At 39.5% G+C, this 15,409-nt stretch overlaps 1 protein-coding gene across 2 annotated transcripts in view; it reads left to right on the top strand.

Annotated features, from left to right (window-relative positions):
- Positions 1–15,409, top strand: part of SH3BGRL (SH3 domain binding glutamate rich protein like) — an 80,267-nt gene that overhangs the window by 24,004 nt on the left and 40,854 nt on the right. The window contains exon 1 of one of the 2 annotated variants that reach the window (XM_040467918.1): positions 6,541–6,564. The exons of the other annotated variant lie outside the window; for it this stretch is intronic. Coding sequence (XP_040323852.1) covers positions 6,556–6,564 — 9 coding nt within the window. The 5' untranslated portion in view covers positions 6,541–6,555. Of the gene's footprint in view, positions 1–6,540; positions 6,565–15,409 lie in introns of those variants that run through there. 2 annotated transcript variants of the gene reach the window in all.

Genomic DNA, 15,409 nt, shown 5'->3' with positions numbered 1-15,409 from the left:
GTGATGAGCTTGTCAAATTTTTGCTGAAAAGTTAAGTGTAGTTAAGTTCAAAACAGAATGATCAATTTCAATTTGTGCAAAATTAATGTGCTAACAGTTTTCACAATGACTTGTCATTTAAATTTTAGAATTCCATTGTGGTATAACATATATATGTGTATGTATAGATATACATATATATATATGTATATATATATGTACGTGTGTGTGCATATATATATATATATATATATATATATATATATAATCCTTTGTTCCTGACACAGAACTCCTAAATCCTTGGAGTTTCCTGAATGATAAGAGTGCTTTTTGTTATTTATAATGACCACACCTAATTTTATGCTAATATGGTGGCTCTTGGCAGGGCAAGACCTCAACATATCTTCAGAATGAGAGCTGAGCTACAGAAGAAACAATCAAATGATTAGAGAGTTGGAAGTTTCATTCCCACCCCTAGGGAGTGGAGATGGGCCAGAGATTGAGTTCAATCACTAGTAGCCAGTGATTTAATCAATCATGCCTATATACTGAAATGTTCATAAAATCTTCAAAATGACAGGGTTTGGGGAACTTCTGAGTTGGTGAATATATTCACATTCCAGGAGAATTGCTGATGCACGAATTCAATAGGGACAAAATTCTTGCACTTGGCATTCTTCCAAACCTCACTCTATGTACCTTTTTATCTGGCTGCTCATTTCTATCCTTTACAATAAACTAATGGTAAGAGGTTTTTTTTTCCCTAGAACTTTCCTAAGTTCTGTGAATTGTTCTAGTGATCTTGAGCAGGGATAGTTGTGGGAACCCTTGAATTTGTAGTTGGAAGTATGGGCTTCCTGGGATTCCCACTCGTAGAAATAAGTGGCTGGCATCTGAATTGAGGGCAGTCCTGAGACTGAACCCTCCAATTTGTGGTATCTAATCTAACTACAGGTAGTGTCAGAATTGTATTTTGGACACTCATTTGATGTCATATAATAGGAAAATTGATTATTAGTGTAGAAAAATAACACATAGTTGTCAGAAAAAACACACAAGCATGCTAGGTAGTTTGTTTTGAGATTAAAATGTGAATATATTACATTTAAATTCCAAGAGTCTTCTTTGGTCTTGGTTTTGTAATGTTTATTCGTTTTCATAAGTGAGCCTTATATGAAACTCAGCCACATAAACAATAATGCCAAGCTGTTAGAAGACCCCAGTTGAAAAAGTGTCAGCTTTGGGTACAAGGCTGCAGTAGCAATATTCTCTGGACATTAACAAATGTAATTAAATGAAATAATGTGTGTGGTAGTTAGCATAATACCTGTCATATAGTAAATGGTAAATATATATGTATATTCATATATGTATATATGTGTGTATTTTAAAAATGATTAAACAATTTAGGTAATACAAACAAACTTTACTTAACACTTCATGAAGCAGACAGTCTCCATTTAGAGAACTGCAAAATGGGCACGAAGAGAGGCAGGAAGCTTTTATAGGATAAAGAATAAAGAACAAGGAAGAGAAAAATAGAAAATATCTAGTTGGTTGGGGCCACATAGTCAAACTTGTTTGGGGTGAGAAGGCCCAGAGTTGGCCTGGCATTTTGGGATTGGCTGACTGGATATACTGTGTTTCTGGCCAAGTGGAACATGTATAGGAACACAAAAGTTATCTCAATTTTAGTTTCCTGACATGGCACCCCGGTCAGGAATGGCTCCATCTTGTGATTAGAAATTTGCTTCAAATAGACACACACACACACACACACACACACACACACACACACACATGCACACTTCTAAGCCTCAGTAAGTCAGAGATAATAATACCTACCTTACTTGGCTATTCTAAAGTTTAAATAAGATAATATAGTTAGTACAGTGCTTAAAGCAATAACTGTTTGATGTTATTTGATATTATTGCTTTTGTTATTATTATTATTACAGATATATTTGGATAAATTCATGTTGTTTATAAAATCCTTTACTAGGTATAGCATTGTATACAAGTTCCTCTCTGAAACTCACTTTATAAAATGAAGGTAATAGGTCTACACATACATCACAGGATCATTATGATGACTAAACAAGAAGCTCTCAGTGGAATGCTTGGCATACAGTAAGTATTCAATAAAGAGTAGTGATGATAATGATGATAAAGATGATTTGCCTTCCCTTTGGAAAATAATAGGCTATCTGTAAGCCTTCTTGAACATCAAGATTTGTATTGCTTAATTGATACTCACCCAGAACTTTTTTCTTATTACTAAATTCGACTTTTTTATTCCTTTTTATTAAAAATTTTTTATTTACTTATATTGAGAGAGAGAGAGACAGACAGAGGCAGAGCACAAGCAGAGTAGGGGCAAAGAGAGAGAGGGAGGCACAGAATCTGAAGCAGGCCTGAGGCTCCAAACTGTCAGCACAGAGCCCAATGTGGGACTCAAACCCACGTACTATGAGATCATGACCTGCCAAAGTCTAACACTTAACCGACTGAGCCACCCAGGCACCCCACTAAATTCAGATTTTCAAATGCATACCCATATCTTTCTCTTCTCATTCTCTCTTCTGTGCTTGCTCTGGTTTTTGCATGCTAAGACAGCAGTTTTTGTGAAATCACTCAAGGCATAGGTTAGCTTGCCCTTTCAAACATTTAGCTGAACACTTTATAAAACACTTTTCATATTGTGAAAAAATGATACGGTATTTCCTTTTTCCTTAGACATGCAGGATCAAATTCTTTTTTTTTTTTAAATGTTTATTTTTGAGAGAGAAAGAGAGACTGAGTTTGAGGGGCAGAGAGAGAGGGAGACACAGAATCTAAGCAGGCTCCAGGCTCTGAGCTGTCAACACAGAGCCCAATGCGGGGCTTGAACCCACAAACCGCAAGATCATGACCTGAGCCAAAGTCAGACGCTTAACTGAGCCACCCAAGCGCTCCCAGGATCAAATTCTTAATATGTTTATGAACCAGCATCTGACCCTGCACTTAACTTAACCTAACTTACTTTACCTAGCTGGCTTGACATACCTAACTTACTTGACCTTAAGGCCTTGTTGGATCGTGTCTATTTAAAATTTTGATTTTTTTCATCATATTTTTTTGCATTAATTTTTATTTTACAAATTTATTTAAAATATTATTTATATTGATTATTAAGATATTTGGAGTCCCTTAAAATTTTACTATAGGTGAGTGCCTCACTTTCACCCTAGTCCAGGTCTGCTGTAAACAACTGGAGAGCATCATACATCTATAGAGCCACTTGTAATAGTGGGATACAGCTTTTCAGAATATAAATATGGAAATAAACCATAATAGTAGTTGAATTTTTATTATCCATTGATTAAGAAAGTAAATAATAACAAAAGCTACCATGAATTTGGTAGCGCTTTGAAATGAATTTGTATTTTAAGTTATATAAGTCTCTCTCTCTCTCTCTCTCTCTCTCTCTCTCTCTCTCTATATATATATATATATAGGAAAACATAGTCAAATGTTTCAGTGCAAGACATATTCTTTCAGTCTCTAGAAAATGCTTCCTGTACTTAGAGCTTTGTAAATCATTTACAGTAACAACTCTGTTTTTCCCTCCTCACAGTGATCTCGACCACAGATCAGAAACCACTGCTATAAGAATTCAGATACTATAAGGAAAAACAATGTGCCTGAAATATATTCTAGGAAAGGTAGAACTTTGGGTTGAGTTTGAAGAATGTGTAGAAGAAAATGAGGAAATGGTTGTGGAAAGACTTTCTATTTATTGAGTGTTTTGGAGGTACCAAGTTCAAAGTCAGGCACTTCACATTCTTCTCTCATATAGTCCTTACATCGCTGTGAAATAGGTATAGTATGCCCATTTTACATATAAGAAAACCAAGTCTCAAAGTATTTGGGTAACTTGGTTGAGGTCTTATAGCCAGTAAATTTGCAGAGCCAGGATCCATACCCTGGATTTTACTTTAGCATTATTCTAATAAGAAGGACAAAAGTCAGCTACTATTAATGTTGGTAAAGAAAATGTGAATTTTAACTAGTAAACTTGATTTCCACAGAAATTATAGCAGTGGTTTACTTTTGTACTTCCTCATTTGGCAGGCCTGTCTTAAATACTGTATTGTTTTTTTTTTTTTTTTAATATCCTGTTGGTTAAACTTGTGCTGTTTCTAGACCATCATTCAACAGATTATTTCATCTTTGATTGACTTTACTATTAATGTTTAACTCTACTGCCTAGGCTCTTTCCATGATCCAGACTAATCTATTTTTCACAGGACTTTAGAAACAGGTCACAAAAACACAGGTGGCCACTTGATTGGCCTTTTCTTTTTTTTAAGTTTGTTTATTTTGAGAAAGAGAGTACAGCGGAAGGGCAGAGAGGGGGGGAGAAAGAGAATACCAAGAACGCTCCATGCTGTCAGCACAAAGCTGGATGTGGGCCTTGAACTCATGAACCATAAGACCACAACCTGAGCTGAAATCGAGAGTTGGAAACAACCAACTGAGCCATCCAGGTGCCCCTTGATTGGCCCTTTATAAATTCCTCAAATTGTGTGTGAGGAAGTTGATTCCCATTATAAATAGGTTATACCAAAGTAGAAATACCTTTAACTTGCTCACTTGCTAAAAGTAATGGAGTGAATAATATAAAATCAATTCTGAATTATGCATGAGGAAATGGTTTTCTTCACTTTCTTTTTAGTTATCTTTGATGAATTTATAAAGAACATTTATGAACAGTTCAGTGCAACTTTTCCTTGTTAAACTTTTAATGATTTATTTCTTCCAATGTTCTGATTATTTTGCTTCCAAAGACAGCCAATAGATGCTATTGTTGATTACATTGTTTTATAACTTATTTTACAACAAAATGTTCTCCATTGCATATTTTTCCTATAACATGGAAAAAACTTTCTTCTGTTGTGAGATGATGCATGATATTTAACATAGCAATAGGCCTTACAGAAATTTAAAAGTTCTCATATGTGACTTAACTGGAGTTACTCATTTTTTTTCAATTTTGTCTCCCTCTAAAATCATTAAACTTCTCTGGATCTTGCAGGATGCAAATACTTGATCATGAGTGTATAAGCTTGGTAATAGGGGTTTACCAAGCATGTTCTAATATCATGAAGGATTTTAATTCTAGCTTTGAACTAAGTCCTTTTGCCTTCCTTTAAAATTTTTGTGGCAGTGTCTTTGACTTATGCCAGTTATTGTAGACAATAATGAGCTTATAAGTAGTCATGAAATATCTGAGTTTCCACCAGCTATAGGGTTGAGCAATTAAGAGCGCAGAGTTTAGGTTCTGACTGCATGGGTTTGAATCCCATGTAGTGGCTTAAACTATCATATTCTGTTGGTTATACTGAGAAGGTTACTTAACTTTTCCCGCTCAAAGCCTCTATTTCTTCTTCTGACAAATAAAGATAATAATATCAACCTTACAGTTTTCTTTTGAAGATTAAGAGAGAATATGATATGCTCCATGCCACCTAGCACATAGTGGGCACTTGCTAAAATGTAAGGCAATGATGATGATGATGATGATATTTAACTTTATTTTTTTTTCAACGTTTATTTATTTTTGGGACAGAGAGAGACAGAGCATGAACGGGGGAGGGTCAGAGAGAGAGGGAGACACAGAATCGGAAACAGGCTCCAGGCTCTGAGCCATCAGCCCAGAGCCTGACGCGGGGCTTGAACTCACGGACCGCGAGATCGTGACCTGGCTGAAGTCGGACGCTTAACCGACTGCGCCACCCAGGTGCCCCGATGATATTTAACTTTAACAAAGAAAAAATGTATTTATGAGCTTAAGCGTTCAGGAAATAGTATGTCTGGCTGAGACCACTACCAAACTGTCACAGAAAGATAGTTGCTTTCATATTTTGGGAAGTTTAAAGGAGTTTAATTTTAAGAACCCAGAGCTTGCAAGGATGAGGCAAAGAGGAAAGAGTTCAGTGAATTTATCTTTTTAATGCTTGGGCCTGCTAGGTAGTTGGATACCTCTGAAAAGATGACATGGATATGAGGAGAGGGAAAGAAATAGGACCTCAAGCAAGCAGTGAAAAGCAAAGTTCACCATTTCCCACATATAATTTACAGACTGCCCACTTGCACTGGTTCTTTTTTAAATGCAGATTCCTGAGTCCATGTCTAGACTCCCTAAATTATATTCCAAGTCACACCAAGTCTGAAAATCCACTAGTGTGGTGAAATTAGGTTGCTCTGGGTTCAAATCCCTATTTTGCCACTTATTAACTATACCCAAGCCTTCTACTCTTCTCGTGTGTCACTGCCAACCCTACTGTTACAATTAGAGATGGAAAGAAGGCAACAGTAAGAGCAAAGATATAACTAGGGGACTGGTGAAAGACTCAATATTAAGTTTTCTATAAACATTTCATTGTTTTTTCACAGTGTACTGAGGGGACTACTGGCTTCAGAAATCTCACAGGATTCTTGTTCAAAATATCATTCATGGATGCTGCAAACCTATTGAATCTGTAGGAATGTGACTCAAGAGCCCACATTTTGAGCAACATATGCAACATCAAAATGAATCAGGTAGCTACATGTAACTAAGGCTATGGAGCTGAGGATCTGGGTAGACTAAGCTAAGTCTTTCTTAAAGAGCTGAAAACTACACAGTTTGGAGAATGAATAATGACTTTATAAAAGAAGTGGTAGGGTTTGGAATTAGTCTAGGTCCAGGGAACTATTTAAGATACAATACATAGGATTCTAGGAGAAAAAGAAAGAAACCGATCTGAAATCCAGTAAGTTTTGTGGTATGTGTGTGTGAGAGAATAGAATAGAATAGAATAGAATAGAATAGAATAGAATAGAATAGAATAGAATAGAATAGAATAGAATAATAGTGCAAAGAAATCTTAATATGGTTTTGACGTACCAGGGAACCCTCAGAAAGCAGACACAGCCTGGATAGTTGGAACCATGGGGATTAGATAGACTCAAGGGAGAAGTACAGTAGTGGGAGAAAAGTCAAGAAATTTTATTGAATTAAATCCTTATTATATTTATAAAGTCTTTTCACATATATTATCATATTTCACATTAATACTCCTAGTAACTTATGAGCATAAGTACTAATGTCACTCTTTCGGACATTAGGACACTGAGTGAGGCCCAGAAAATTTAAATGACTTGCTTGTGATCATATATGTATTATTTTGAACCTAGTTTTTTGACTCAAAGTTGAGTCAAAATACACCAGTATTACCGATACACCAATACCACTTCCCTCACCTATGGAAATAATAATATCAGTAATAACAAAAACTAACATGAATTACTTAATGTGTATCAGACATTGTTTTTAGCACATTGTATGCATTAATCCATTCAGTCTTTTTTTATAGAATCATTTTTATCTGCCCAATTGATTTTCCGTCCTGACTTCTAAAATCCTTGTATCTGACATATGTGCCTTTACTATGTAGATCCTTATAACTCTTTATGAAACACAGACAAAAAAAAAAGTGGAAGAGAAAGCTAAGGAAAAGATTGGTGAAAGGACACTTATAAATTACAGGATCAGACAGGTCATATTTATTTGGGACTATGTTCAGGTAGCGATCTCTGCTGACCAGTTGTAAGGCAGTAGTTAAGTAGTAAGACACCACCTAACTTTAAAATGTTGAACAACAGTGCACATTTCCATGAATATTTTAATCGAGCCTCATCTTTTTTTTTTAAATTTTTTTTAACATTTATTTATTTTTGAGACAGAGAGAGAGAGAGAGAGCATGAATAGGGGAGGGTCAGAGAAAGAGGGAGACACAGAATCCAAAACAGGCTCCAGGCTCTGAGCCGTCAGCCCAGAGCCCGACGCAGGGCTCGAACCCACGGACCGTGAGATCATGACCTGAGCGAAGTCGGAGGCTTAACCAACTGAGCCACCCAGGCGCCCCTAATTGAGCCTCATCTTTTATGAACTTTTGGATATTGTGCCTATATACGGCATGTAAATTCATGCTTGTTGCCACAGGGTGTATTTTTCATTTTTGACTTGTTTACCTTCTCAAACTATACAGGCAGGGCACAAAAAACAGTTGTACATATATAGTCATCTTTGAACTTTAACCAATTCTAAATAGATCTTCTAGTGGCTCATGTATAAAGTATTTGGTTAGCAGCTTTAAGAAAGATTATTTAATGTCTACAAACAAGACGTTTTAGAAGTTGGGGAGAGGAAGATAAAAACCTGGGAAGAGTCAGACATGCTTATAAAGCATTTTTATTTACTTTATCTCTTTGCCTGCCTCTTTTCTGGCTTAGTTTTTGGGACTGAGAATTCATTTATTCTGCTTTTCTCAAGTTCTTTGTTTTCTTGTTTGGAATTGGATCAAAACAGGTTTTGACTGAAAGATAAAAATACTACTACTACTTTTACAGTGGTTACAGTGCCAATAGAATAAATCCAGTTAGTATTCTCATGACAAGAACCATCAAAGTGATGCTGTTATGGAACCAGGCTGGAACGCTGGCAGAAAAACCAAGCTGCACTCGGCTATCATGGTGGATCCGAGATTTATTTAACACCGGCCGGCTCAGAGGGGACCATTTCTTGAAAGATCTGAGCACCGAATGCAAGTGGGGAGGGTAATTTATAGTTGTCAGATTCCATATCTGTGGGGGGTTTCGCGTGCTCAGCCAAGGAAGAAGAACCCAGAGGGGTCTCTAAGCCAGAGACCAGAGTCAATTTTAGCCCCATCAGCCATCTTTGGCATACTTTATTCACTTCTCCAACATTCCCCCCTTTGATGCCTTTTAGAAAAAAACTTTTAGTAGGCATCACCTTTCAGTTTTACAGGTTGGTACTCTCAGAAGGCTAAGATACGTGCTGTAGTTTGGTGAGCAACAGTGTTTTCAATAAAACATACCACAGCATTCAGTATACAGGGGCTGATGGATACAAGTAAAATTATGGAGAGGAGGGGCCCCACCAGGTCAGGAAGCCAGGATGCCCAATCTGTGAGATCCCATCCTTTTCATTGATTGATACTTTCCTGTTGTCTATATTGAATTCTTTTCTTGAGTTCCTTAACCGTAGTTGTAACTATTCCTGACTGGTTTACAAAATAGCAACATACCTCCCCCAGAAAGATGCAAGTCCCTCCTTTTTCTGAAGTGAGGAGGTCAAGGGCTCACCTATTTTGGAGGGTCATTGACGCCAGAGAGTTTATTTGGCTTTGTAAGGTTACCAGAGAATCTGCCACCCATTCCATGTCTTCATTTAAGCTCTTGAGATAGTCTATGGTATAGTCCTATGGATGAACCTATGCCCCCTATTCCGGCTCCTATTCCTGTTGCAATTCCTGCTCCTATCAGAATGGGTAGCAGGATTCCCTGTTTAGCCTGGGACTTGGGGCTAAAGGCTGTTAGGAACTTATCTTCAGTGTATACGGATATCTCTGGGGTTTGGAAGACAGAATAACATATCTGAGTCTAGTTGGCCTCTAAGCATCGGTAGGCCGAATTAGAACACAGATAGAACACCCCAGGGGTTGAACATAGGGTTGTATTCTTCTTTAAGGTTATATTTCTTCCACATAGAGAGGTACCATTCATAACTTCAGGGGCTGTAAAGATTAGATTGTTGGCATTTGTGAGATGGATCCCAGTGGCCAGGGGTCCAATTAAGACAGAGGTGTTGGTTTTGAGATTTTCAGGAGCTTCCAAGGTCAAAGGGATAGGAGTGGCTAAGTAAGCCCTCTGGCTGAAGGGCAAGCACATCCAGCAGGTTTGGGTGTGATTATCTATTGTATGGAGGACTTGTAGAGTAGTGTTGGCCCAATGCTGGAGTGGGGAATTGGTAAGCATCTCACTGAGGGCTGAAAGATTCAAACCCTGGTAGGCTTTTGGGGGAGTGGTCGCCTTTATGGCTTCTATTACCCTGTCCTGGGTATCCTTTATAACCTTTGAAGGGCCCTGTCTTGCACCCCTCCCCCATCTGAGATTTCCCCCATTGAGGAAGGTAAGTGTAGCAAGCTCGCTTCCCTTTCTGGAGGCCCTTATTGTGACATGGGTTCCTGATATTTTGGGTTATCTCTATGGTCCAATACTTAGTTCTTGGGGTACCAGGTGACTGACAGAGAGTGGGTGTTTTCCCTTGTAGCAATCTATGTGGAGGGAGGTAAAGGTGCTGAATGCCCTTGATCCCCTTATTGTCATATAACAATCCTGGGGGCAAAGTGGGTAAGTGGCAGTTGTGAGGGTGAGAGAGGTTATCATAATATACAGGCAATATTTAATAATCCTCTCATCCAGAGGAGGTATGTGAGACCCAGCATGCATCTTTTGTCCCATGTCCAGCTTGTTGGTGCAGTCTCTATCAGCCCAACAGTAAGAAGTAAGATCAGGGCTATGACACCAGTAAGAGGCAAGGGCTGGCAGAATTGCATCCAAACCCCTGGGCTAGGTTCACGCCCAGGGGCTTGATTCCTCTGGCTTCTGCCGTGCACAGGCCAGCCAGTTTCTGGGGTGTGGCTGGAACAGGGCTGGGGAATCTCAGAGGCCAGTATCTTTTTGAGGGTCAGCTTAAGCGGGTTGACTGGATCTGGATCACTTTGCCAGGTTGAGGTTACTCTGAGTTGGCCTTCTTAGCTCTGGAATGATGGACTCATGGGGTGATACGTGAAAATGAATTCTCTATTGGTTGCATATCTGTAAATTCCATCTCCAAGTCTTTGAAAGGGGCGGGTTTCTGGTAGCTGTCAGATGAGGTTTAAGGAAGATATGGTTCGCATATTTAGAGATCCATCCTGTTTTCCAGTTGTTTAAATAATCGTATGCCCATGGGGTCTTATTATTATCCCCATAGAATCACAAGCAGAGAAGATTGCCTATACATGGAATACTGTGATAATTTTTCTGGAGTTTACCTCAAGTTGTCTAGTCTAGGCAAACAACAAACATTTAAAGACAATGATAAGTAGAATTTAACATCCATAACAGTGCATTGTTGAAACATAGTTGTTCTCTCTAAAAATTCCTGCTTTCCAGAGATAGCCAAATTGAAACCAATGCATTTGCATTTGTAGAATAAACCCAGTCTTAACAAATCCGGCTCAGCAAGAATAATGATTGATCATGAGGATCTTTTAAAGTTTGCTTTGCTGGAACCTTTTATAATGAATCTCCGGGTTGAACTTTTAGTAGCCTCTCCAGGCCAGAAGCCAAGCCAAATACTTGCCATCATACAGGACTGCAGTGCCTGTAGAATTTGGTGAATTCCTCTTCATGAGGTCCTCAAGATATCCTGAGGTTTTGCACCTGCCAGGAAGTGACCTTCTTTACTCACCTGGTGAGGCTGCTGGGAACTCTGTAAGCAAGGCACCAGGCCAACATTTCCAAGGAGCTTTATGGCTCCATGTTTTATAAAGCCAACTCTGGTTCCTTAAAGCTGTGTGGTCATATCTGAGTCTATGAATGTCATCCTCAATTATGTTATTGCAGTCAAAGCCTTGGTAAAATAACCAGTATTTCCAACGGTGATCTGTTACAAGATGAACAGATTCTTATTGAACTTATGCAAACAATTTTAATTGCTATGAAGGAAAGAATACTCATTGAGAGTTTTTGAATTTCAGGGGAATTATGTAGAGAGAAAAGGTAAATGCTTCAGTTTACAAATGAATACTTTATGACATTTTTGTATATCATAGATATCTAAGAGACAGTTTCCTTAATCTGGAAGAGGAAATGTTAGAGAACCAGCAATATTTTCTTTTTTTTTTTTTAATTTTTTTTCAACATTTATTTATTTTTGGGACAGAGAGAGACAGAGCATGAATGGGGGAGGGGCAGAGAGAGAGGGAGACACAGAATCCGAAACAGGCTCCAGGCTCTGAGCCATCAGCCCAGAGCCTGACGCGGGGCTCGAACTCCCGGACCGCGAGATCGTGACCTGGGTGAAGTCGGACGCTTAACTGACTGCGCCACCCAGGCGCCCCATGAGAACCAGCAATATTTTCAACAAGAATCACAAAACTATAATCTTCCTCAGTTCATTTAATCCCATGTTCCTAATCCTTTTTTTTTTTTTATTTTTTTTTCAACGCTTATTTATTTTGGGGACAGAGAGAGACAGAACATGAACGGGGAAGGGGCAGAGAGAGAGGGAGACACAGAATGGGAAGCAGGCTCCAGGCTCTGAGCCATCAGCCCAGAGCCCAACGCGGGGCTCGAACTCACGGACCACGAGATCGTGACCTGGCTGAAGTCGGACGCTTAACCGACTGCGCCACCCAGGCGCCCCCCATGTTCCTAATTCTTGTTCAATTTGAATGCAGTTTTTTAGTTCTGGAAATTCTTACCCATTTTAGTATTAATCTTAAAGATGTCGAATACCTGCATTTGTCCTCAAGTCCTTTTTGTAAATCTTCTTGAAGGAGAAACATGTTTTGTGAGAGAATAAGAACGATTATAAATGACAAAATCTCAAAATAAACATCATTAAAGATCTGATGAGAGTTCATTATGATGCAATTGACAAAGAAATTCGGTTATCTCTGTGACACATAACATTTCAAGTAATCAGAATATTGTGATGACCTTATATCAACACACTAAAACTCTATGAATTGCATATATTTGGGCAGTTCATTAAAACTTTATGAATTGCATGGGGCGCCTGGGTGGCGCAGTCGGTTAAGCGTCCGACTTCAGCCAGGTCACGATCTCGCGGTCCGTGAGTTCGAGCCCCGCGTCGGGCTCTGGGCTGATGGCTCAGAGCCTGGAGCCTGTTTCCGATTCTGTGTCTCCCTCTCTCTCTGACCCTCCCCCGTTCATGCTCTGTCTCTCTCTGTCCCAAAAATAAATAAACGTTGAAAAAAAATTAAAAAAAAAAAACTTTATGAATTGCATATATTTGGGCAGTTACAACATTTACCTGTGCAATATAACCTAAGGTTTACCATTGTTTGACAGTGCTTTTCCAAGTAACTTAGCATCCCAAATAAAAGGGCCTACTTGGTCAAGAAGACTTCATTTAACATTTAAATCCTGAGAAGTTTGTTGAAACCCCAGGAAGTCATAAGTGCATCCTAAATAGGATTACAGATCATTACAAATCTTAAAATTTTATTTATTCAACCAAAGTGGCAATAAAAGATCCCAAAGGTGAATGTATAGCATTATATAGTTGTTATCAAAACCTAGCTTTAACATTGAGAAGTTTTAACTAAGTAATCAAAGACCTGATAAAGATGAAACCTAAAACTTTGATTTTCCTGGAGGACAGACCTTTGTTTGCATTGTCTTATCAAGAGCAGATCAACAGTTCAAGAAAACTTTGTCATTTGAGCAGAGAGAAAAGCAGAATTTCAACCTTATACTAGTGTACTTTTAAAATTCCATTCATCTCAACCTTCTACAACCTTCTTTTGCCTTCAAATTTTGTCCCAAAACCATTTCTCTCCAAATAACCAGTCTCATTTAGGACAAAATTACTTTCTTCTACCCTCAACAAAACTGTATTTCCATTCTTTATATCTTTCTTATATACCTCCTACTTTCCTACATACAGGGTTGCTTTTCTTTATTTTTATCAGTCTTAAGTACACTTAGCAGAATTTTAACTCTTAGGAAACCTTAGTCTCCAATTGAGGATTTAGTAATCAACTAAGAGGTGTTTACATCAGAATTTTTTAAATGGTAAATTCATGAACCAATTAAGTACAAAGCATGTTTTCCAATAGGTCCGAATAGCCTTAATTTCTCAGCAATAAGAAGTTGAAAACACAAACCTATGTTCAGTAATCAAAGCTTTAGCATTCCATCCTATCTGGAAAGTTTCAGGTTACCAAGGACCTTGAAAGTTATCTTAATTACCCATGAAAACTTTGAGACAGAAAAAATAACTATCATTAACAAATTGCAAAAGAGATAACATGAGCTTATTTGACCTTTGCTGATAACTTTAAAGACAGGTCCAATAAACTTAAATTAGTTTAAACATCGAATATGTTTCACCTGCATCCACGTAAAAGTCAATCAGTTTTTCCCCATTGTCAATTTTCATTTGGAGCACCAGTGGAGATATCTGAAATGGGTGGTCTAAGGGGGGCGCACTTTGCTCCTTGACTTGGAGGGTGGGAGGAGGAACCAACGGTGCCTGAGACATTGAGGATGGAACAGGACCACACCCAAGTTGGTGCAGAAACATGAGGGGGAGGGGAAGGTATAAGCAGCAACTGCTTGGGAATATTCCTTAAAGTCCCTGTCCCGGGGTAGACTAACCACAGTTGGCTCTAATTATAGCCATTAACCTGGGATATGAGGTAAAATCCTTCACATCTATTAGGAAGAGGAACCTGGAGAGAGAGTCAGTGTCCCCTTTTAGTCTGATTCTATATTGGCTAGACCAATAAGGTCCCCTTCTCAAGGTTCCTCCTGATATCAGCTGGGGTTTGGGGACTTTCCCTGGTTGGGACACTTATTCTTTTTAATGTCCTTTCCCCTTGCAGTAGGTTCATTGACCCCTTGCTAAGGAGGTTCTGGTGGCTAGACCTTCTCTGTCCTTTTGTCATGGCTCTTTTGTGCCTCTGGAGCAAACAGGGTGTAAGCCTCACATAGTTTCTTATAATAATCCCCAGGGGGAGGGGAATCCCCTTGCTTCTGGGCATATTTATGGCCTTCTCAGCCCCTGCTCTGATCCCCCAGAGAGCCTCTTGGTACCAGCGGATGTGGACCGGCATCTGGAGAGTGCCTGCGCATGGCCTAGGGCACAATCTGGCATCTGGTCCTTGTGGGGGAGGGTTCTCCAGGCCCAGAAGGGGAGGAGAAATGGGCAGTGGAGGTGGTGCGACAGAGGGGGGAGGAGTTTCAAGCTCAAGGGAGGGGGAGGGAGCCTAATGAGTCATGAGGAGGCAGAACACTAGGAGAGTGGTGGGTCGCTTCTTTGGTTCCCTGGGTGAGTTTCCGGATAAAGTGGCTAAAACCTTAGCCTGGCTCTTCTTACTATGGATGAATTGCACCCAAGGCGGAGGATTTGGGGCAATTTCAAGCCAGGAGTCGATGCATGGACATTGATCAGGGTGACCTGTGTCTCTGCAGACAATATGCCAGATGCAGCAGACCATTGGGACATCCAAGGTTCCCCCAGAGGGCCCCCCACACCAAAAGTGGACCATTCCAACTCATATAGGGTCCCCAATGTGCCAGGGGCTATCGCAATTCCACAGTCTACCAAAAACCCCCTCCTTGCTCTGTCCTGACCCCACAATGCTCCCACCAGGTGGCGTTGCAAAGACAGAGGGACAGGGGCACCCCCTCCAATGAGGAGACCAGACAGATGCCCTCCTGTCTGTGTCCCGAAGGAACCCAGGCAATGCTCAGCCACAGCAGTCCCAGCCCTGCGACTCATGATCAGAAACCACTCTGATGC

Source organism: Herpailurus yagouaroundi, unplaced genomic scaffold (assembly GCF_014898765.1).
Source record: "Herpailurus yagouaroundi ecotype Mexico unplaced genomic scaffold, PumYag 67623, whole genome shotgun sequence".
NCBI lineage: Eukaryota > Metazoa > Chordata > Mammalia > Carnivora > Felidae > Herpailurus > Herpailurus yagouaroundi.
This window is presented reverse-complemented; position numbering and strand designations above follow the sequence as displayed.